Source organism: Chinchilla lanigera, unplaced genomic scaffold (assembly GCF_000276665.1).
Source record: "Chinchilla lanigera isolate Chin_1 unplaced genomic scaffold, ChiLan1.0 scaffold00018, whole genome shotgun sequence".
NCBI classification, from domain to species: domain Eukaryota; kingdom Metazoa; phylum Chordata; class Mammalia; order Rodentia; family Chinchillidae; genus Chinchilla; species Chinchilla lanigera.
The window spans coordinates 8671887-8697135 of NW_004955419.1; the positions used below are offsets into that span (position 1 = coordinate 8671887).

At 41.4% G+C, this 25249-nt stretch overlaps 1 protein-coding gene across 1 annotated transcript in view; it reads left to right on the plus strand.

Moving 5' to 3' along the window:
- Positions 1-25249, plus strand: part of Brinp1 (bone morphogenetic protein/retinoic acid inducible neural-specific 1) — a 174901-nt gene that overhangs the window by 142674 nt on the left and 6978 nt on the right. Inside the window, exons 6-7 of the mRNA XM_005382605.2 lie at positions 250-486; positions 5304-5526. Of these exons, the coding sequence (XP_005382662.1) occupies positions 250-486; positions 5304-5526 (460 nt within the window). The remainder of the gene's footprint in view (positions 1-249; positions 487-5303; positions 5527-25249) is intronic.

Here is a 25249-nt window from a genome sequence, read left to right on the forward strand (position 1 = left end):
CCGCATAGAGCATTTGTTCCAGAGATGGCACAGGTCATGATCTGAAAAGCTGAAGTGGAAGCATGACAACTGGTGGCCTCCTGTTTTCTGATTATTCCTGTCTGTGCCTACATAGGCCCAGAAATAGTTTGGCTCCAGTGCACAAGGAGAAAGCTAGCAGCTTTAGATTCCTATGTATCACCTTTAGAAGCTGTTAATGAAACACCTTTTCTAACCTTTCCGTTTTCTCCTCTTGCTGTTCCCAAACAGGTCTTCAGATAATCTTCCCTCAGTATCTGCAAGAGAAGTTCGTCCAGTCGGCCTTGAGCTACATTATGTGCAATGGCGAGGGGGAGTACGTGTGCCAGGACAGCCAGTGCCGCTGCCAGTGTGCAGAGGAGTTTCCGCAGTGCAACTGCCCGGTCACCGACATCCAGGTCATGGAGTACACGCTGGCCAACATGGCCAAGGCGTGGGCTGAGGCATACAAGGACCTGGAGAATTCAGGTAGACAGCCTGGCTTAGCACCAGGGCGTGAATGGCCCTGAGCCCAGTCTAGAAAAGGGACTTCATCTAACTAGAATTAAGACTGCTGTGATGGAAAACCCAGATGCACTGTCACATTAGGGGCTTCAGAGTCAGGAAAGAAACTGTCATAGAGGATGCGCTTGGTAAATCTCCATCAAATGACACAATGAGTAGTATACTTCATCATGGTCATATTGTATTTTGTCTCTGTTGTCCTCAGAAGCCAGAGTAAGACCACTCTGAAGAGTATAAGGTCAAAAGTAATTACATTAATTCATGTGTGTGTGTGTGTGTGTGTGTGTGTGTGTGCATAATAAAGGAACATAGGTATATATGAGTGTATGTGTTCATGTGTGTGAATGTATGTACATATAGAGATAGAGATATTCAGAGAATTCAGACTGTAGGTTATTTTTCTGGGGATTTAGCTACTTCCTGTCAATTGCCCAAGGTCATAAACTAGGTGAGATATAAAGTTGGATTTTTACCTTCATGGATCTTTCATCACAAAACCAGACATTCATTTTATAACCATGCAAATGATAGCAGCATTTTAAGGGTCCCTGTGTAAAGAAGGAGAAGTTGGCCTAAGCAAATGTACAGTTGGAGGTCGATGTGATCAGTAAGGTCAGAAAAGGCCATGAGGTCACACTTGAGCATCTGACTGTGGTGCAAGATTGGATGAAGCTGATTAGTGGGGGGGCACAAGATGCCTCGGAGAGAAAGGGCTCACCTTGTGGATTACCATGGTACAGGTGGTAACACAGGAAATATGAAGGGATGCTGAGATAACTAGAAGGGAAAATTAGAAAGATTTGGTGTCACATTGGCTATGAGACTTGGGGGAACTGATTGAAATGATATTTAAGAACAGTATTTAATATGCATGGAAAACAACTGGATAGACGCTGCTACTCTTCACTGAGCTAGAACCCTGGCATGTTTGGGAGAAAGACAGTGTGTTCATTTTTAGACGTGATAAGCTTGAGAATCCTTGAGACTTCCAAGGAGAGAGGCTAAGTAGGTACTTAGCATATAATACATGCTCAAATATCTGTTAAAAATATGAGCCTTCATGTAGAGCATTACTGTTTTAAAAACAGTTTTTTATCCCTTAAATCCATTACAACAGTTCTATTAAAGCAAGCAGCGATGTTCCTGTACTATAGAGCTAGGGCACCAAGATCAGCCTCTTTCCCAAGGTTACACAGTAAATCACAGCACTGGAGATGGAATCCTTGATTCCAAATCCAGTGCTCACAGCAGGTTTTGCAACTTATTAATTCTACCTTACCCCCAATCCAGGCTTTGCTCCCTCATCTGATAAAAGAGAGGGCATGTTTGTGTTGTTAATGCTTGAATTTATGTAAGTCTTTAGCCAAAAAACCCTTTGGTCAAACAAAATCTTACCTTGGAGCCACTGTGTACCAGAGATAAAAGCGGAGCTTCATGAAACAGCATTCGCAACAACTATTTGCCATGAACTCTATGCCCCATCTCGCTCTGGGTGCACGCAATTCATCAGGGATTCTGCTCTCTCAGGGTTGTGTGGCCTGATGGAGCTGTACATGCTTTATGAGCCTGTACCCATTAGACTGCTTGGAATCCTGAGATCCCATAAAGGGGAGGTTCATGATGGAAATCTGTTATGATTATTTGGCCTCAAACAAAAAAGCATTTGATGAAAAGCTTTCACAGAGAAATTCTACTGATTGCTGAAAAGCAGAGGGAAATGTGGGCTGTAGGCAGAAGTGGTAAGGGACTTCAGGATACATTCCCAGTCCCTAAGGAAGAGAAACTTCTTTGAGTGGGTGGGTGAGGAATTGGAAAGCTGTGGTGCTGTAGAAAAGGAAGCGATTTCTGCCATACTGTCTCTCCACAAGGCCTGCATTCCCTCTAGATATCCTGTAATTATCCATCAGAGAAGGTTTTACCCATTAAGACAAATCCACCCATTTACACCTGCATCTGTGGTTTGTGATTGCAATTCATTCTGCTGTTTTTCAGCCCACTCAATCCTGGGTAATTTGGAGGAAAGAATGACCACACTAAAGTAAAAGCCATGGATTCCTTGAAGGCTCCATAGTTTTAGTGGCCAAACAGAACCTGATTTCTATGTATAAATGGCAGTCTACATGCTTCTTGCCTCTGAAGAAGGCCTCCTCTCTCTATACTCAAGAAAGTCAAAGCATTAAACTTTTCAATTATATTTTTTTTATCAGATCTGAAATTTGGTTCATTGGAAGCACCATTACACCCTCTGAGGTCAGCAGAGCCTGTGACAGATGAGCTGCAAGTCTTCCACTGGAAAGTCAGACTGGGCCAGACAGAACAGACTCATTAGCTCCAGTCTCCTGCTTCCAGCCAGCTCACAGAATAACAATCAGGGCAAAGTTCCTTGTCATTGTTTTCATTAGTCAGCTTTCCGTTTCTGTGACAATGCCCCCCTGATAATCAACTTAAAAGGAAGAAAGGTTGTTTTTGACTTGGTATTTTAAAGATTTCTGCTGATTGTCACGTGGCCCTATTGTTTTGGGCCTGTGATGTGGCTTGGCACATTAGGGTTAGAATGTGTAGCGTGAGAGACCTGTTCATCTAATAGTGGCCCAGTAGTTAAAAAAGACAGAGAGGAAGTGATCAGTGTTTCAAATACCCCTGCAAAGAACACCTGGGTGACTTAACTTCCTGCCCCTAGGCCCTTGATGGCAAACCTGTAGCACCCGTGCCACAGTGCACATGCAGAATCCTCTCTGCAACGACACCATGAGTTGTTTTTTCTAAGCTAAAACTTCAGTATTCAGGTTTAATTGCCATGTTGGCACTTTGCAATCAATCAATAAGTGGGCTTTAGATTGTGATTTGGGCACTCGGTATCTGCAAGTTTCACCATCACTACCCGAGGCCCTCCTTACTAACCCCCCACTTCCCAGCACTGCCACAAGGAAGTCTCACTTTCAACACACATGGCTTGGAGGAATGTTCCAGATCCAAACTGTAGCACTGGTCAGTCTGTGCTGCCTGCCTTCACTGAGTATTTTCTGTGCAAGGCACTGCTGAGGTGGGTACTGGCCTGTCTCACTCTCTCAACATCTGGATTAAATGCTATCATACCTATTTGACAAATGGGGAAACTGAAGCTTTGAGAGAATAAACGGTCTGTAATTGCTGAGAAGGAGAGATGCAGTATGAACTCTTTAAAGTCTTACTGTCTATAACAAGGTGCCCAACATTTTCTGAGAGGCAAAGACTTGAGTATTCAACAAATACCTATCTATCTATCTACCTACCTATCTACTATCTATCTATCTATCATCTATTTTCTGCCAATATATAGAGCCTCGGGACATTGACAGAAAGTGTAATATACTAATGTAGAATATACAAATTGCAGGGAGGGTAGAATCTTAATTCTATCCTCTGTTGGGCCTTTGACCTTGGGAAAGTTAGCTGATTTATCTGTACCCTAATTCTATAAGATGAGAGTCCCTAAAAGTGCCTATCACATAGATATATAGATCTCCTATGAAATCAGTTATCAGTGTGGGGTGCTTAGTCCTGTGTCTGGTACCTCCTGAGAGCTATGTAAGCATTTTTTAAATGAAATGAATGTGTAATATGAGTGAAATTTCCTTGCTGGTTTATAACATGAAGTAAAAAAGTCTTCTCTTCATCTTCTCTCTCTCTCTGTCAATATATATAATATATATGTATTATATATGGAAACATATATGTGTATGTTATGTATATAAAACATGGACCTTTTTGCCTACAAAGTCACCAATCCTTCGATTCACCCAGGAGTTGGAGAATGATGGCGCCAGGAGGCAGGAAGCGTTAGACTGGAAAACAGCAGCTCAGGGTTTAGACCTGGCTCTTGCTCTTCATGTGTTGTGCTAATTTGAGAAAATCATTTTCCCACTCTGACCTTCTGTTTCACTCTTCTATGTCTAGAGCCAGAACACTGAACTAAATAATTTCTAGGGTTGTGTCAAATTGTAGCCCATAATTATGTTCAGAAACTCAGCATCACAGACTGAGGTAAAACCTTCCTGCGAGGAAGCTAGGAGTAAGAACAAGAACCACCTCCTGTGCTCAAGTTTTCCAGTGTGTGAGATTATCTTTGATGGCCCCCACACAAGGCTTCAGAGAACACTTGGAGCCTGAATGGAAGACTCATCCTTTTCCATTCTCTGCCAAACCTGTAGATTACATCAAAGAAAAAGTTTCGGTTTGCTGCAAATACGCCTTTATCACCTCTCCAGTGCGTGTTAATTTCCTATATTTAAAGTGATAGAAGGTGTGGTGGCTTGATCATTTAGCAGGCAACAGTAGCTGACTAGAATTTATTAACATTGGTTTTTTTTTCATATTTATTTCCACAGCTAGTATTCTACTGAAGGCATGCAATAGTGATTTTCTGAGTAGAACTGGATAAAAATGTTGTTCTCAATTCTTAACTGGAAAATAGTGATTTGATTCAAAGCCTCTGTTAAGAAGGAGTACAAAGGAGATGTGAATATTATCATGAAGATGGCATTCTAATGACAGGAGTTTGGGAAGTCCAGTCTCAAGCAGTGATGCTGTAGAGAGATGTGCAGATTCACTGCATTAGAAAGCACAGTGGCTTTTGTCCTGCCTTCTAGGAGCAGAGCAGGCTAGAGCAAAGTTCTGTGACCCTCACACAACAGGGCTCATCTGCAGGGCTCTGGTATAGGCAGGTGGAGATATAGTGAGAAAGGGCATCTGATTGGGTGGTCATGCTTAGTGCTTCTCTCTTGGCCTTTGTCTTTTGCTAGATGAGTTTAAATCATTCATGAAGCGTCTCCCCAGCAACCACTTCCTGACCATTGGTAGCATCCACCAGCACTGGGGCAATGACTGGGACCTGCAGAACCGCTACAAGCTCCTGCAGAGTGCCATGGAGGCACAGAGGCAGAAGATCCAACGTACAGCCCGCAAGCTCTTCGGCCTCAGTGTGCGCTGCCGCCACAATCCCAACCACCAGCTGCCCAGAGAGAGGTACGTCCTACCACCACCTCTGCCACCAGCTTGCACTTGCTGGGACAGAGGAGCATACAGTGCAGATGGTTCTTTGAGGGTGGTAAGCAAGGCCTTGCATGGCTCAGACCGAGAATGCTCTTTACCCACTCTAGTTTCTCATCTACTGGCTCTGGTTACATTGCATTTCACATTGTTTCTTGAATATCTAGTTGACCTTCATATCTATGGTTTCTACACCCATGAGTTTAACCAACCTCAGACGGAAAATACTCAAAACAATTGCATCTGTCCTGAACATATTCAGACTTTTATTCTTGTCATTATTTCTTAAACAATACAGCACAAGAAGGATTTACATAGCATTTACATTGTATTAAGAATTGGCAGTAATCTAGAGATGATTTAAAGTATGCAGGAAGCTATGCATAGGTTCTATGCAAATGTCACCCCATTTATATGAGCCCAAAGCATCCACAAACTTGTGTATCCATGGGCCATCTCACAATCGCTCCCCCAGGGATACCAGTGAGACCATACCATGAATTTCCCACTTCTGTGTTCTTTCTGATCCATCTGACTAAGGAAGAGAGCACTAGTCCAAAGACTGTGGCTTTATTCTGGTTGCTTAACATGTGACACTGACTTAATTTTAAAATGGGTTAGCAAAGTAGATTTTTATGTCTCCATCTTAATGGTGAAGAAATTGGGTTAACTTATCAGTCAACTTATTTATTGAGGGCTTTAAATGATGTCTGAGGTGAGGCAAAACAAATAGGACACTTTTAGTCAATAATTAAAAGAAGCATTTATTTGGCCAGTCACTGAGGATAGGCACCACACACGAGTGTGTGCCTTCTTTAGAGCCCAGTTGCCTGGCTTGCCTCCCCTTGCCCCAAATATGCCTTGGAAGTAATAGGGATATGGTAGGTGGTGCGGGTTACAGGGATGAACTGGCTAGACAGGGTACATGCCTTCAAAAAATTAGGGGTTACTTCCTTTTAGAAACACACAGTGAAAGAGTCAGAAATCAAATCTATGCCATTCTAACTTCATGCTTCTGGTCTGCTGGTAGCAACTGTCTGCAGTGGTGTCTCAGAGCTTCTGTGAAGGCATCACAGGACAGTGAGAAGACAGGTGTGGGGTCTGCCCAACCTACTTCCGCCAGAGCAACTGTGCTGTAATTCACTTCATATTTGAGGTTCTTGACTTTAGTGTCATTCAAAGAAAAGAAAGCTATTCTTTGAAAGAAGAACCAGATCAAACTCACTTAGCAAGCTCTGCCTATATGTTCTATATACACGTACACATCCTTGTGGTAGTGTCTAGGGCTCAGGAGACCAAAGCTAATCTGGACAGTCCCCCTGCACTGACCTGGAGAGGCTGTCTGGCATTCCACCATTGGCAAGTCACTCAATTATGCTCATTAACAGAGTATCGAACGTAGACATGGGGCATGAGAGCACAAGGATACCAGGCTTGAAGCCGTCCCAGGAGAGCTGAACTTGCTTGCCCTGGCTGTGGGCTACTTCTTGGCATTGGAGTCTGAGGCTTTAATGAGCATTTCTCAAACCGGCAGGGCACCTCTCTGCCACGGAGCAGTGTCAGACAGAGGCGCTAACACGAGGAACCTTGGGCCACCTCTAGCTGAGCAAGTTTGTATTTGCAAATGAACTGATTGCTCAGCTTCAATTTGTCAGCTTGTTGAACTCTGCTGGAGATGAGTGCTCTGAGCAGGTGCTCTGACTGCAACAGGTGCCTCGGAAATTTTTACTTGTCTCACTGAGGGGCGGCACTGAGGAGGATAGGGGAGGGAGGGAGCGCAAGGCTTCGGCTGCACACAGGTCCAAGTCCTGCTTCATCCTGTCACTTACCAGCCACAGGGCTTCATGTAGAAGTACCTGCACCTCATTTGCAAAAGTGAATAATGAAACTTGCCTTCAGCATAAGCATGAGGATTAGGATTTTAAAATTTAAAGAACCTAGTAAAATACCTGGCTCAGTTAAAAAGAAGGAAGAAAGAGATGAAGATAGAGAGAGAAAGAGAGAGAGAGAGAGAGGGAGGGAGGGAGGGAGAGAGGGAGAGGTTTCTAAATTTCAGACATCTTAAAATGTTATATCAATGAATTTCTTTCTCACTACAGTCTTATACACTAGGTACACTCTATTATTTTTGTCTTATCAATAAAGAAACTGAGTCACCAAAAGGTTAATAGTGTGCTGAAGGTTAATAAATGTTAATTAACTTATGGTTATTTCAAAGAGATGTTTACCTGTAACATTTAGTGGGAGGTTGCTATATAATGCTAACCTTGGCATCAAGGGATGCTGGAAACTTGTTATTGGGCTGTGATGCAGAAGGAATATTTTGCTTATATATTAATACAAAAGAATGCATTCCAAAACTCAGTGTCTCCAGGCTTACACCATATTATCACCTTTCATGATTCTGTAGGCTGACTTGGTACAGCTGGCGGGGAGGGTCTCTTTTGTTGCCTGGGGGTGGTGTAACTGGGGAGATTGCCTGGGTAGGACCTCCGGAGTGACTCACTCTCTGAGCTGGCAGTGGACGCAGCTGTCAGCTGGGAGCACTGCTGGGGCTGTCAACCTGAGTTCTTACCCATGTCTGCTCCTTGTAGCCAGGCCTTCTTGTGGCCTGGCATCTAAGCTCACAGAAGAAGGGCCATGACACCAGAAGAAAGGAAGCTGTAAGATTCCTCCCAGTCTACACTTGGAAGTGAGACAGCATCGTTTTCACTTTATACTATTGCCTAAAAGCCTCGCCTAGATTCAGAGGTCTGAATGGTGCCATTTATTATGGAATCTGGAGGAGTGCTTTCTTCTTTATTTCTAATAAGTTTCTGTAAGAGATACTATGTGTAATTGACAATACCAGATGTAAGACAAAATGAGATTAATCAATAATAATAATAATGATAATATAATAATAATATGAAAATAACAGTAATAGCAATAATAATGAAAATCAGAAAACATTAAGAACTATTTAATAAAAAGTTCTACTAGCAGATAATCAAGCTGATTATGTATTAAGATTTTCAAATTCGCTTCTTTGGTTCAAATCCTCCCTTTGTCACTTCTTACATTGACTCTTGGGGAAGTTACTAACATCTTTGAGCCTTCATTTCCTCCTTTGTAAAATGTAGCTATTAATACTGCCATTGTCCTAGGCTTCTTTTAAGAATTGAATGCTTTTACCCTTATAAAAGACAGAGCAGAGTCTGTGGTCATGTGGAAGGCATTCAACACCTGACAGCTCCTTTCCTTCTTACTGTCCATCCTCTGTGCAAACACTGGTATTTTGCATATAAGTATCATAGCACACAGTGATTACTTAATCACACTGAGTGTTGATGACACTGTTTCTCATGGGATCCTGATGCTGTCCCTGTGAAGCACGTACTGTTGTATATGTTGAATGGATGAAGGGACCGATTAGGCGGAGATGCAATTAACGTATCCATGGTTGCACAGTAGGTGAGTGACAGTAGGGCACCATGGAAAGGACTGTCTTACCACAGCATCAAGATCTAGTGCTTTTTGTTTTTGTTTGCTTGTTTGTTTCTTAGCAGTGTGGAACAGAAAAGAAAGTTTCTGTTCCACGGTTGGATGACTCTGGTTGGAATGTATGATGATATCAAAGTCAGGATTAGTTTATGAAGGTTCAGGAGCAAGTGAATCATGATTAGAGCCTATCAGTCTCAGTCTGGTGCACTGAGGTTCAGGGAATGGAGCGCTGATGCACCTCACAACAGCCCCCCATTTGTGAGTCCCTGAATCAATTCTGGAGCCCAAGCAGAGACCAAGAAGACTCCTGCCCTGGAAGTCTAGGCTCAATGCAGGACAACTGAACAAATATTTCTGGAGACCTTACAATGTGCCAGGCTTTGGAAACACTTAGATAAACAAGACCCACCCCAATAACCACACTCAGAGGTTGTTCAGAGGAAAGCTGTGTGACTAATCCCAGACCATATTTGCTGGGGGATTCACCATCCAACCAAGTAGTCATGGGATGCCCTTCATGTGTGAGGTTCTGTTTGAGTTCTGGTTTCACAGTAGCTTCTAGGAGAGATGGCCTGAGGGTCAGATTCAGGTACCAGACTATGATACTGAAATTGGCCATCTCAAAGGAAGCAGAGACCCAGTGGAGAGTTCCTGTGGATTGTGCTGTCAGCAGAAGAGCCTTACAATATGCAAGGTTAGAAAGAGGAACAGATGGGATAGACTTGGAGTTCTGTCACTCATAGTATTGGACACTAGGTGTTTCATGCTTTTGGTTTTCTCTGTAAGATGGCCTAATAATTTATGTCTGGGCACCTCAGAGGATCTCTAACAGGCTAACCACAAATGGTACATAAACTCGTAAACTCTTAAGTGCTCTCTGAGTCAGGGCAGTGCAAGTAGGGTGAGCTTGAAGTCCTACTCACTTGGAAGAGAATGGGGCTGAGTTTTGGTCCAAGATAACAAATAGTAGTTAGACACTGCTGAAATATTCAGTATGCATGAGGCATTGTTTTATCACTTTCATCTCATCTAATCATCATAGCATGCCTTTGAGGTAATATTCATTCCACCTTCTTTGTGAATCGGGAATTTGAGGCACACAGATGATAGATGATTTACCGAAGATCATTTGTCAGGTGGGAGGCAGGATGCAAACTCAGGCAGAATCCATTCTTGTAACCTCCATGTCTTCTACCTACACTGGGCTGAGATGATCCAAGGTGTTTTAGATGCTATGCCAAGAATAAAAACTGCACCGTGGTTATGGAAATCAACTCGTATTGCAAAAGGGAGAGGGAAAGAGGAAGGAAAGACAAGGAAAGAAGAGGAGGAAAGGAAAGAGGGAGAAAAAAAAGAAGAGAAAGAGGGAGGGAAGGAATGGAGGGAGGAAGAAAAGATGCACCAGATCATATTGGGAAATGCTGAATTCAGCTGGCTTCTATGCAATAACTTCACTGTTTACTGACCACCTGGCCTGCCAGCCCTGTGCCAACTACTGAAAAGCATTGAAAGATACATGCATCAGTGCTGTTGACTGGAAAACATCATTGTTGAATCTCAGGGTTTGCTGAAGAGGATCTTCTGTTCAGGCCATTCCTTCCAGGGGGTGGGGATCGTGTTGAGTACTTAACAATTGTACTTTACTTTCAACTGGAGTAGTTCTCTTCTTTAATGAAATTCTAAGTTAAAACTCATTTAGGAAAATAAGGTGATATCTTTTGTTTGCTAAAACAATCCGAAAACAATGGAGCTTAATTATCTCTGAGGTCCTTCCCAACACACACACACAAAAGAAGAGAGAGTAAGAGTTCAATTGAAAAATATTGGTAGAAGGTCAGTAATTGAATTTTGGAGTAGCATTGCTTCCAAATGATGCTAATTAGTCAATTTTAATGAGTAGCCTGTAGTTCAAACTGAGACCTTCCTTTGCCTGAAATTACAATGGCCTCTTAGCTAAGTCTTTTAGAATCTACTCTGATTACTTTCTAATTATGTTCCATCAGAATTTTTACTTAAGAAGTAAATTCAATCTTGTCCCATCTCTGTTTCAGACATTTGGTAACTCTTCAGAATGTTGGGGACAAGCAGCAGGATTGAAAGTGACCTACACATCCTCCCTGAGCTGTTCTCTGCCTACCTCTTACTCCTCGTCTCACACTTTTTCTTAACTGTCCAGCTATAACCCTATTAACTTTCTCTCAGGTCAGTACAGGTATGTTGGCCTCCGTCAGTCCACAGGCATCTAAACAGGCACCCTCTGCCTGCATTGTGCATTCTTTCTTCCTTCTTGTGGCAGCCTCTTCCTGTTCTTCAGAGCTCAGCTCAACTGTTCTTCCCCCTGGAGCAAGTTCCATACTTTATAAAGCTGTCTGTGGACTAGTTTTGTGTGCTTTTCTAGCATGCCTATTTCTCAGTTGAATTGCAAACCTCAGTCAGTTATTACACCTTTGTTTATCTATTTAGTAATAATCCCTGTCTCTCCCACAAGAGATAATTCCATGCAAATCTTTATCATTTTCTTTTTTTTTTTTCCATAAATTCCCAACACAGTACCTGGCACATAAGATTTAGAATATTTTCTCCATTGAATAGAGAAATAGACTATTTTCACCTTAGAATCTGCCTCCAAGCTATGTTGAGATAATAATGTGACGATTGAGTGTCATTACCCTATAAATTGTCCACAGATTTTCACTTATGATGAATATGTACAGATTATTGTTCTCATTCATACATGAAGAAAATAAATCCAAAGGGTTGTCCAGGGTCACTCAGAGATTTTTTATGTCTACAATTTGAACTCTCCAACTGAAAGTTCAAACAGTTGGATGGAATGCAAACTGCAAGGGGAGGTTGTATTCAACTGACATGGGCCCAAATCTTGCAAATATCTCTTACTAAATGTATTAGTTTGGGAAATTTGTTTTGAGAGAAAAGAAAAAGTCAAGAAAGAAAATTTCTCCCGTCCAAGTACTAACCAGCCCAACCCTGCTTAGCTTCCACGATCTGGTGAGATTTGGCCTTTCCAGGGTGATATGAATCTCAAAAAAAAAAAAAAAAATTATTCTGGTCTCATTTAAAAAACGAAAATTTCAAAAAGGTTGTAAGCAGACACTCCTCAAAGTTTATTCTGTAGAATGAGGCAACATTCTTAGTAGGTACAAGTAGTTCATGTTGATGTGATTTGATGTTTCTTTTCTGCATTCTGCTGCCATCTGATTTTTTAGTTATAATACTGGAGAGCAAAACACATCCATGGAACATTAACTAGAAGGCAGGCAGTATAATTATTTGCATTTTTCTGTGACTCTTGGTTTTTGGTTTATTTTTACTGCTCAAATCCGCATGGCCTTGACCTGGCTGTGCAGAGCGTAGCCAAACACAATGTAATTATGAATTGTTGAGATGAAACCTCTCACAGGCATCAACCTCAGGCTCTGATCTTGGGGCTTTGGCTTTTGAACTATGTTGGCTGCTCACGTATTTAATTGGTGTCTACAGAAAGATTCCAGCTACGAAGATAATCGTTATCGTGATTCTGATGACCCTCACTCTGCACAACGGTTTTCACTCTTCTCTCTGAACCCTATATTTATTTGTCTTTGGGTTGAATCTCCATAGACTTCTGAAATGGGACACAGGGTGATGGTGTCTTGTATTTTATTGAACTCAAGTCAGTTTCAGTATTAGACTGACAGGCAGTCATGGCTCCTCCACTTGTTAGGTACATGACCTCCAAATGTCTCTTTACCTACCTGAGCCCTCTGTCTCCTCATCTGCACAGTCAGAATAATAAGAATAACCCTAATAAGAATAACAAGAATAACCCTATCAAGTTAACATCATAGTCATTTTATGTGATATATGTGATAACTCTTCTTAAACTATAAAGTAATTCACAGATGTAATATGGATGTGAATGACAGAATCGTAGTTAGAGATCCTAGATATTTGAGGATGATATTATTTCTTCTTCCAGAAAATTGGTATTTCTGCTACATAAAGTAGAAGATGGGCCTAACAAAAGGTAGCCATGTAATGTAGAGCCAGTAAGTCTTAAGATTCTAAAAACTTCAGACTCTGGATTCCAACAAGCAAAGGATGTGACTATCACTGAACTATCAGTGTGAACTTGGCTGTTTAGCTGCGGCTGGTACAGTGAGCCCTACACCTGCAATTTAAAGGAGGAGAGATTTAACTCGGCTCCTGGTTTCAGTGTTCAGTCCACTCATAGGCTTCTGGCTCCAAGGCAGAAGTGGCATGGTGGAAGGGGCTGGCAGAAGAAAGCTGCTTCTCTCATGGCAGCCAGAGCAGCACCATAAAAAGGAAAGAGCCAAGGATCAGATCTAATATCCAAGGTCATGTTTCCATGACTCACCCAGACATGTCTAGAAGTGTGCTTTATTCATCCACTAGGCACCTTGAATCCAATCGAGTTAACAATCCAGGTAACTGTCATACTCACTGTTACTCGCTATTGAATCTCCATAGCCTTCTGCAAAGGAGCACAAGGTGATGGCATCTTATATTTTATTGAACTCAAGTCAGTATCAGTGTATTAGACTGACAGGCAGTCCTGTCTCTTCCACTTATTAGGTACGTGACCTCCAAATGTCTCTATGCCTACCTGAGCCCTCTGTCTCCTCATCTGCACAGTCAGAATACTAATAACAGCTACCCAATGGAGTTAATGCCATAGTCATTTTATGTGATATATGTGATACCTCCTCTTAAACTCTAAAATAATGCACAGATATAATATGGATATGGTGGAGAGGATCGCAGTTATAGACTACGATTAAACTCAATATGAGTTTTCTGAACTTCAGGTTCCCCATTTGTGTGAAGGGGATAAAAATAGGCCATTAACAGAGTATATATGTGCCGCCTTTAGCATAGAGTAGAAAGTCTCAATGAAACACTCCTTATCAAGCAGTATTGGAGACCAAGAGTTTGACGGTTAATTGAAAAAATAGAGTTGGAAGAAGGTATATGTGCTGCACACGATATGAGCTATATGATATGCTAATATACTACACATAATGAATGACTTCATTTTAAAGTGTGTAAAGGAGCCGGGCGTTGTAATCCCAGCACTTGGGAAGCTGAGGAAGGAGGATCGTTGTGAGTTCGAGGCCAGCCTGGGCTACAAAGTGAGCTCAAGGCCAGCCTGAACTGTATAGCGAGACCCTGTCTCAAAAAGACACACACATACGCAAAAAAAAAAAAAGTGTCTAAAGGTACATTACTTAAACAGTTTAGATTCTTTAATTTTTATTTTTATTAGTACATTTTTAGTACTCACTAATTGCATTCATTGTGGCATGTTGGCACACATAGATAACACAGCTTAATTCTGGTTTTTTTTGTTTGTTTTTTTTTGTTTTTCTTCCAGTACTGGGAATCGAACTCATGACCTTGCACTTGCCAGGCAGGCACTCTGCCACTGAGCTAAATCTTCAGACCTACTTAACTCTTTTTTAATCCTCCTTTCCACTCTTCTCTCCTTCCTTCCCTCCCTTTCTTGATCCCACTTCCCTTTTGCAAAACATTTATAGCCCTGTGTCCTATTACCTTTTTTCTTTAATTATCTATAGTTTATGTTTCTCCTATAAGAGAAATATGATATTTAAGCTTGTGTGTCTCATTTATTAAGAAAAAATAAAAGTGTACTTAAATTTTTATCAACCTTCCTAATCTTTCTTAGTTACTTCTCTTTTATTTAAATTGATTGCCATTTTTGTTAGCAATTGATCTTTATAGAGTTTGCATACAGAATTCAAATAAGTTTCCGCTGGAAGAGGGAAAAAATGACTCCACATTATTTTATTTTGCTCTTAATTTCATAATATAATAAGAGCAGATGCAACTGACATGACCAGGTTTGGGAACAAAGAAAATTCTTAGTAAATGTCCAGGTAGTAGACCAGATGCATGTGGGATTAACAGGAATGTACCCATCAAGAGTGTTCAGTGTACCAAGATGGTGGCACCATTTTTACCTGCTGGAAGGAGTTCAGTTTTCTGACAGTCACATACATGGAAGTCAGTCAAGAGAGCTTGTCCCACTGGTGACAGTAGCTCTTATTCCTAGGAACTTGCCACTGTGGGTGGAGCAAGGCACTCAAGCTCTGAGGGTAAGAAAAATAAAAACAATGACAGCAACCATTGAGACATATTGTCTACCTATTGTGTACCAGACACAGTGTTAAATGCCTTATGTGTACTAACTCATTAAATCCTAAAAATGGGTGCATTATGCTTTCTGTATCATAGAGTTAGAATAACATTAACGGTAAATGCTAGAAGAGAAGAAAAGAAAAGGAAATACATTCCACTGGTGGATACTAAAGAATCTCCCTCTCTGTTTGATTAGATTACTCTACACTACGTTTAAATTAGATTAAACCCGCTTGGCCTGATAACACTGGACCAGGTCTCACTGTCCTACAGTTTGTGTCTTACTGAATCTTGCGTATCATTTTTCTAATACTTGCCATATTATTTGCCACGTTTGTTTTTACTTGCTATAATAAAATACTTTTGTTTTTATTTGCTACAATACAATACTTGCTACATTCATTTTTAAGCCAAGATTTCTCCTACTTCACCACTAACTCTGTGAAGGCCAAGATTCTGGTATATTTTGGTTTGGTTTGGGTTGGTTTGTTGTTTTTCACTAACCACGCTACCCCCAGTGAAAGTTAAAGTGCCAAGCACATAAGAGCACAGCATTTGCAGCAAAATGAGGAAACCTTCGAGATGGGAGTTGAGGGAGGATTATGTTTCCAACTTGCAGTGAAGAGAATGTTCTTTTTATTCAAGAGAACAGCAGATACACTTATGAGGAAATGATGGTGAGATTAATGTCATCCAGAAATGGGAAACAGAAATCAGATGCAGTGTGTAAAGCCAGACTAATTAAATACATGAGGTTTGGAACCAAACAGTCTGGTGTTAAATCCTGGTGAGTAGTGTGCTCAGTGTCTTCTGGCCCTAAGTGTCCTTATCCGTACAATGAGGATAATAACAGTACCTGTACCACAGGGTCATTGTGAGGATTACCCAAGATATGTATGTAGTGTTTCTACTGTGTGGTAAGTGGTCAGTAAATATTAGCACTTCTGGGAAGTATCCTTATTGTCATTGAATAAGGTTAGACCTGTATGTCAGGATGAAATTATAGGGGGAGTGAATACCTACGTTTGAAGTCTTAATCTTATAATACAAGTGATAGGAAGCCCTCAGAGAAGAAAAATAGAAGGAATGCTGTGGTTAGTAAGTATTCTTTAGAAGCCACTTCAAAAGTAGAGAATCAATGGTGTCTTTCTTCTCGGTGTAAACAGATTCGGCATTCCTTCCCTATATTGACATGAGCGTTACTACACATCAAGCTGCATTAGGAAACATAATCACCAACAGAAACTTTTTTCTTTTTTTTTTTTTTAAACAGGGGTTGCGGGGCCCCATGGCCAGGGTTTCAGATTCAGCAGGTCTGAGAGAGAGGTCCCAGGTCCTAGGGGATATTGATATCAGTAGTCTGGGGACCATACACACCTTAGAGTAGAAGATTCCCCTAAGTGCCGTGAATGTAGTCTGACTTCAGATATGTGCTGGGTAGGGATCAACAAACTGAATTCACCCAAATGAATCCTACAAGATATTGTGAGGAGGAAACAAAAGAAATGCTATTGAAAGATTAGAACATGTTGGATTAAACAACAACGTCAACAACAAAAATAATAGAAAAGGGGTTTGCATATTTTCCATATTCACTTGGCTACCAAACCCTTCTTCCTGAGGTTTTTCCAAAGAGTATGTTCCTTAAGTCACAGCCTTGGGAAAGGGTGATTTATACCAGGTGAAGAGGCGATGGCCCAGATTGCTTGGTATGAAACCACAGCTGGTGATTTCCCTTCCCCGCAGTGGAGCTCCTCAGCCTACAGACAGCCTTGGATTTTCAAGCACCTTTCCATTTAAGCAGATGCTAATGGCTTCCTGTCCCTGCAGGTAGCTCCCCTGCTGGGAGGTGGCATGACTGCTAACCAGCAGCTGCCAAAGTCACAGCTGGAAGGTGCTCCATTTCATGTATAATTAGGGAACAAATTCATCCTATTTGGCTTAGGAACATTCCTACTCTTTAAAAAGTAAACTAGTCCCAAGACAAATACCTTAAGTAGAGGGAACCTTAAAGTTTACAATTGGCTTTTGCACTGAGGACCTCATCCAATCCTTTCGTAATCTGTGGGAGACCAGGAGCAGGCATCAGTCTCCCCATGTACAGGTGAGAAAACTGAGCCACACAGAAATTAATGACTTGCCTGGGCTTATGAAGTAATGTTGCTTCTTCAGCTGCCATCCTTTGTAGGCTTAGCCTTCTTTACTTGTCAAAGAATATTTACATTAATAACTATCCCATCTTAATCAATTTTTCTTGTCCCTGAGACCTAGTACCTGACTATTACAACTGAAAAACAGAGGTTTATGTTGGTGCACAGTTTGTAGAGGTTTCAGTCCATCGTCCACTGGCTCCCAGGCAGGACAGCAGGCAGAGGGACATAGCAAATGAAAAGGTCCTTGTGTTATGCCATATACCTGGGGAGCAGAATAAAGGGAGGATATGAGATGGGAGATACACCCTTCCAAGCCACACCCACAGTGACCTGCGTTTTCCAACCAGGCCCTGCTTTTTGAAAGCAATTCAGCTCTAATACCTGCACCATCTGGTCACCTTCCAAGGGTCCCACTGTGATCCCATAAGGCTCCAGTGAAAGATCTCGAAGTAAACCATACATATGCTGAATCTTCACTTATTCATCCTCTCATTTCTTCCTTCAACAGATATTTAGTGAGGCTCTACTGAGTTCCAGGCAGTCCAGTTTTGTCTGTTTGTTTTTGAGTCTAGGCTTCACTAAGGTGCTAATTTAGACAGGCTGTGGTCAAATGTATGATCCTTTTGCCTTAGCCTCCCAGAATGCTAAAATTACCCGTCATACACTACCATATCCGGATCTTATTGGTATTATACAAGGTGTAGTGTTAGGGTGGTAAAAAAGATGTGGAGCACCCTGAAGTTATGAAATCTAGCATTTACAATAAAACTGGCCCAAGACTGGCCCTAAATGTGTGCTTAACTTAGGGATCTGAAGATCTAGAAGGTTCTAGGATCTAAAATTATTAACTCATAATATGTCATACTTCGACAAGAACCTAAAAGGTAGTCTGAGCTCTTATTATTTTATTAAAGAGTGAAAACAATGTGGAGAAATGCCCTAACCAGGGTAACTGTATTAGTTTTGTACTGCCACATGTTGAATTACCAGCCAGTTAGAGGTTAAAGCAACAGATTGGCTATCCCACAATTTCCCTGGGTCGGACCCTGAGCGTGGAATGGCTAGATCTTTTATTTATGCTTCATAGGCTGAAATGAAGATGTTGGCTAGCCCAGGCTCTTACCTGTAGGCTCTGAGGAAGAATGCATTTCTAAAATCCTTCCATTTGTTGGCATCATTCAGTTCTTTTGGGTTGTAGGACTGAAGTCTTTTTATCCTTGCTCTTTTAGTGGCCAGTTGGGATTCACTCTGAGCTCCTAGAGGTTTGCAGTCCTTGCACATGACCCTTTCATCTTCAAAGAAGCAACGGTATAGCATTTTCTTCTATGCTTCAGATCTCTCTGTCTTCTACCAACAGCCAGAGGAAAAAAGTCTCAACTTCTTAAGCAACATATCCGACCAGATTAGGTTCATCTAAATATTGTCCTATCATTAGGGCAACTGCTAAATAAAAGAACATGCTCATAGGAATGACATCTTCTCTAAGTCGTAGGTCCTGGGAAATAGATCCTAGAATGTTGGAGTGATAGGAGGCATTTTTTTTAGAATTCTCCTTAGTATAGGAGCATAGCTTGGCATAATAGAATGGAAAAGAGATTTCCTGAGTTTTTTTGGAGGGAGTGCTCATGATATATGCTTTTCTCAATATCTATGGTTCCATAACAACCTGACCAGTATTTAGGCTCTTAAAACATAAATTATTATATCTCTTCATGATTTCTGAATTCAAAATTCATGCTAAGATTAGCTGGACAATTCTGTCCCACATGTAGCAGACTGTGGTTATTCACTGGTGTTCAGCTCTCAACTGCGCTGGGCTGGAAGTTTCTAAATGATGTCACTCATATCTGGTGCCTTAGCCAAGTTGGCCAGAAGACTGGGACTTCTCTGAGCAGATATTTCCAAGTGCTTTCTTTGTGGTCCTCTGGTAGGGGAGCTGTATTGCTTAGAGACAATCTCAGAGTTCCAAGACAAAATTTTCTAAGAGACTGGAACCTTCTAGTTGGGGCCCATAAAGGCCGGGGATCACTTTTGCTCCTTTGAAGTGCTTAAAACAGTGGTAGGATCTGTCCAAATTCAAGATGATATGTGGCTCTCCTGTTTCTATGTCAGGAACATCCTTTTACTAGGTGAGATCTGACACACATAGTGTATTTTCTATTTGTTTATTTCTGAGGTAATACATTTTAGTACAGGGAAAACACACTCTTCAGAATCCTCATGAGGAAATACTTTGTAATGCAAAATTGTTCTCTAGAGCCTTTGTCAATCGAGATTGGTTTTTAATAAATTCATCTTAAGGTTTAAACCCCTTGCAACACGTTTTTACCCAGGTGCTTATTTTATTGTTTGTTGACATAATTATTACTGTTGCTTTTGTTTTGCTTGAAAGATGGCTGACAGGGGACAATTTGCCTTAAGCTACTATCATTGTTTGGACTCGGTGGGTACATATGCAGTGCAGTTTCCAAAAGAAGGAAGAAAGGATATCCTGTTAAGTTACTCAGTCCTGCTGTTGTGGAGGAATCCCAGATGTGCTTTCTAGAACTGAGGGATTCCACAGAAAATAACCACTGGATCCACTATGAGATGGACCTGAGGTAACATTGCACAGGTCAGTCAGCTGGCTTCCATAAACTCTGATTCCATAGACTACAGTGAACTGGTGCTTTGTATCTCTTGGAATTAGAGTCAGTTCAAAGCCAGCGTCCAGCACTGGTAATCATCACACCCTTTCCTCAGTGTGCAGACACCCAGGTAAAATGTTGTAGGCCCCTGTGAAGAAGGCTACAAGAAAGATGAAAATATAATTTTTGGCATTGTGAAAGATTCTTGCTTAAGGGGAAGATTTTGGTTCTGCGCTTCCAACATAGCTTGTTGAAACATAGCTTGTGCATTCTCCATCAGGTCATCTAATGTCTGCGGACCCTTTCCCATTGTTTAAATGCATCAGGCATTGCTGAAGCATTATTCAGCTCTGAGAGCCTGGAATTCTCCCTGTAGATGCCTGTAGGCTGCCACTGTTAGAGAAAACTGCAGCTTTTCTATAGCCTGAGTTCTGAGGGTTTTTTTGTATGCATGTGTGTGTGTGCATGTGAGTGCATGTGTGTACATGTATGTGCATGTATGTGTAAGTGTGTCCTGTGGGTCACTGTTCATGTGACAAAGGCTTCTTCTTGGTGCACATTACCCTGTCTTATTAAATAAGAAGTGCAATTCAACGAATAAAATGAGACCAACCCAGAACAGCTGTCAGTCATAGGAGGCAACAAGTACCTTCTCAACCATGTGGCAATGAAGCCTTTGCTAAAAATATCCGTGGAACTTCTTCTGTATTGATGTGGCAAATAAGGAAGCCAATGAGGCCCAACAGCGTGGCAACCCAAATGGGTACAAGCTGGACGAGGGTCATGGAGATGCGTGACAGTGTCTGAGCTTCACAGTGAGGGCTGCTCAGGTTGTGTTTAGGACAATGTTGAGAATATCTCCATTTCCAGAGTGTGTATCATTTTGCATCTGTAGCAAGTAGGACAATTCACTCACTTCTCTGACATAGGCAAGAAAATAAGCATCTCTTGTTCCTTTTATTGTTTTTAGTTTTTTTTCTTTCTTCCTGAGGCTCGGAAGCAGCTTTCCATTTGGAATAGAACCGGAGGCTCAGGGGATTGCATCAGAAATAGAACTAAGTTCTTTCAGTTTTTGTGGATAGCTCTGTTATTTTGCTTCAGAGCGGCTTCCTAATTCTCCTTCCCATGCTCACCTTCCAAATCTAGCCTACAGACTCACACATGGGTGAGTTATAATCCCAGTGTGACGAGTCACTGGTGACCATCGGTACTGTACATTGTTGCTCCTCTTTGAGACTCAGGTTTTCATACTTTTGAAAGTTACACTCATGATATCCTCTTAGTGTAGTGTACGACACAGAAAAATCATGAGGATGAAAAATAGGAAACAAGCAAAAGACCTTTAAAAACTGGGAGAGTGATTAAAAATATGACATGTTGCTGCCTTGCTATATTATTCTGGTTGCTTTAAAGGATTTATTTTGGAAAGGTCCTATTGAAATGTTGTATATTTACAGAGAGTACAGTTTTCTTAAGTATATAACAAGGCAAACTTGTACAAACTGAATTCACCTATGAAAACAGCATGCAGGTGAAGAAGTAGGCCCTCTTTTCACTGCAGTAGAGCCCCTAAGTCCTTTCCTGGCATGAGCGCCTTCTCTGAGGGAATGATGCTCCAAATTGCTGCACCAACTACAGGTCAGGGCTATCCTTTTAAAACACACAATGAACACCATGTATGACTTCTTTTACCTCTGCCTTCTTATATGTCATCCTTCCATGTCATTTTGTGCCTCCGTGACTCACTCATCCTCAAGTCTGTTTCATTCTGTGTGTAGATATTGGTTTTCAGCTGATGATCATTTTCATTGTCTCCGGTTTATGTCTGTCACAAATACTGCTGCATGCATATGCATGTCTTTCCACAGACTTACACATGTGATTTGTTGGGTACATACTAGAGGTGGAATTGCTGAGACGGAGTGTATTTACATACATAGCTCGCTAGGTACTTTAGTAAATACTTCTGCTTTCCCAAGTTCACTGAAGCAAGTTTCTTTCCCACCAGTAGCACAGCAGAGTTTTGATTGCTCCTCATCTTTGCCGATATGTAGCACTTTCTATCATTTTTATTTTATATTTTAATTTTATTTTAGCCATCCTGCTGCTGTAGTGTCTCATTGCAATTTTAATTTGCACTGTCCCGATGATGAATAAAGTGAAGTTGAGTGTGCTTATTGGCCTTTTGAATATTCTTTTTTATGAAGTGCCTGCTCCTGTCATTTGCCTAATGAGTTTTTCTTACTGATTTGCAGTACTTTCTGTATTGTCTCAGTCTGTTTGGCCTACTACAGAAAAATACCCACAGCTAGGTGGCTTGTAATCAACAGGCACTTATTTATTTGTTATTTTCTGGAGCCTGGGGAATACAGGATTAAGGCACTAGCACATTTGGAGTTTGGTGAGGGCTTCCTGGTTTGGCTTCTGCCTGTGTCTACACATGCAACAGTCTTTCAGGCTCATTTTTTTTTTTTTTTTTTTTTTGGTTTTTCTCCGGTACCGGGAACCGAACTCACGACCTTGCACTTGCCAGGCAGGCGCTTTTGCCGCTGAGCTAAATACTCAGCCCCTTTTCAGGCTCATTGATAAGGACAGTGACACAGTTCATGAGAACTGCACACTCTTAACCTAATCACCTCCAAAATGCCCCACCTCCAAAAACCATGACAAGGGGGATCAGGATTTCAACCTATGAATTCTGGGGAATACAAACATTCTGACTCTATCGTGTATTATGAATCCATAATTTTGTAGACTAGAAGTACTGCAAATGTTTTCTTAATGAGCATTGTCTCTTCCCTCTGTGTGGTATTTTTGTTGGATGTGTTTTGATTTTCAGATAGTTCTAGTAATTTTTTTTTGTATATGAAGTACCTTAAAGATCTCTTTCCCTCCTCCAATGTCATGAAGGAGACATTTCCCTTTTTCTTTTCTAAGAGATATTTTGTTGTTGTTGAAGTTGTTTTTTTCCATTAGGTTGTGCAATACCCTATTTTGATTTTTGGGGTATAGAAACAAGAATTCCTTTTGTTTAATATGAATATGAAACTGACTCCAGAGCATGCATGGAATTCTTTCTCCCCTGGATTTTTAAATGTGTAATTATTGATTTCAGAGGGACTCCTCCTCATGCGAGCTCAAGGGGAACACAGCAAATGGCTTTTGAGGGAGACAGTGTATACTTCTATACTTACATCATCACTACCTGAGCCTCACAATCAATCTTTGAAGGAGTAGACTATTATTTCATTTGTAGTTGAGACAACAGACTCTTAGAAAAGATGAGCAATTAGTTCAGAGTTAAATAAGGAGTAGCAGAGCTGTCTTTCAATGCTCATTCTCACATCTAGCTTTTTCTTACATAAGCATCTCACTGACAGTATTTATTAGGCTGGCTGAGAGTCTATAACCAGTGAGACTAGGATATTAAGCTAAAGTCAACAGGGCTGGTCTAGTAACCAAGGGGTACACTTTTACCTGCGATGTTTAGAAAACAGGATTATTCTTTGCTCTCAGTAATTATAATAGTTCATGATCAGTCACAGCTTCTTTGTACTGGAAAATTCCCAAGATTTTGCATATTTGGTGTGAGTTCTTAAGACAAAGTACATGGGAGGTCTCACTTTCCCTGTTCCACAGATAAGAAAATAGTAGCCAAAGAGGTCACCTGACTTACTCAAGGTCGAATGGCAAGATCAGAAATTGAAGGTCAAAGAGTGACAAAGCAGCTTCATTTCACTTCCTCCCATTTCATTATCACCAAGGCCATTGGTCTTGATGGCCATTATTGTACTTTAGGGTGAAATCCCATTAGACTCTAGTTAGGCTTGTCTTACTTGTTTGGGCCTTCCATTGTGCGCCTTGCTTACTACTCTGGAAGTGCATACTAGTCCTACAGCTCATACAAGAGCACCCTGCTGCTTTCGTTCGTTCTGTCCTCCCTGAGAGTTCCAGCGCTTTCCTTCACTCATCTCCAGAACATCCATGCCCCAAAGCAAAAAGCTGGATTTGAATATGCAGCTGATGCTGCCTGTCACCTCTTTCAAGACACAGAGCTGTGTCATTGCAAAACCTGTTTCATAATCCTCCCCAGTTAAGCTCCTGACAACCTAATTTCAAAGACCCCGTTGGACTTTCATGATGCAGTTCTCATTCCTCCTCTGCTCTTCGCCCCTGCCCTCCACATGGACGGTCACCGGTGTTCTCTGTGCAGCTCCAAATGAGAAGATATCCTCAGCAGGGTGAGGGACCGTACAGCTTTTCTTTTGGTCTTTTCTTCCAAATGGTTACGAGCCACTCAGGGAGGCTCTGACATCACATGAGCAACTGGGAAAAGAAGAGGAACAGGTTATTAAGGCAATGAGAGAAACTCAAATAGGGGGATGATTAAAAGCCAAATGCCTGTTGGGGAGAAGTGAGGAGTGGAGGGGATCTGAGGGCCAGTTACAATTCATACTGGCGCGTTTATACACTAAGGCACCTTTCAGCTGAGCCCTGAGCAGCCTGACACCATTGACATATTCATCTTTTATTAGCACCATTCCTTTAAAATACACGCGCACACGCCGCAACAAAAGAACAGTGCATCTTCAGACATTTAAAAACAACTACTCATCTCCCCAATTGCGTCTGTAGTCTAACAGAGTGTACATTTTGTGGAGTCACATCAAATTACTCAGACACCCATTACAATGTCAAAGAAATGCCAAGAAGCAGCGCAAGACATAAATAATAGAATAATTCAGAACTCCAGTTTCTTTTCTTTTCTTTTTTTTTTCCATTTCCTCTTCACTTTTAAAAACACGCTCCTGGTAGGCATATAGGAGTTATGGATTATAGTTTTCTATTTTAGCCTACATCTGTTTCCCCTCCTTCTCTCTCCTTGGCACTCAGTTCGTATGATCTTCCCTAAAATGCCACAGGCCAGGCACCACATTCCCATCTTAGGCAAAACCTCCAATTAAAATCAGCAGGGAGGTTGCTTGAATTAGGAAACCCAACCAGGGCTCCCTAGCTGGATGGTGCTGAAAGAGGGCTATGAGCTTTTGAAACACTGATGGGAGCCCTGGGTGGCAAAGCCTCTGTCCTCCAAATGACAAGCAGCTCCATGCTGTGCCATGGAGAGACCTGTCAGGTTGCCAAAAAAAAAAATCCAGGCTTAGGCAGAGACACAGCCTGCAGTGAAGCAGCTGAGGTGTCTGCATCGTGGCCCCGAGCCTATTTATCCTCTATTCTGGGGTGTGGAGGATCGGAAAT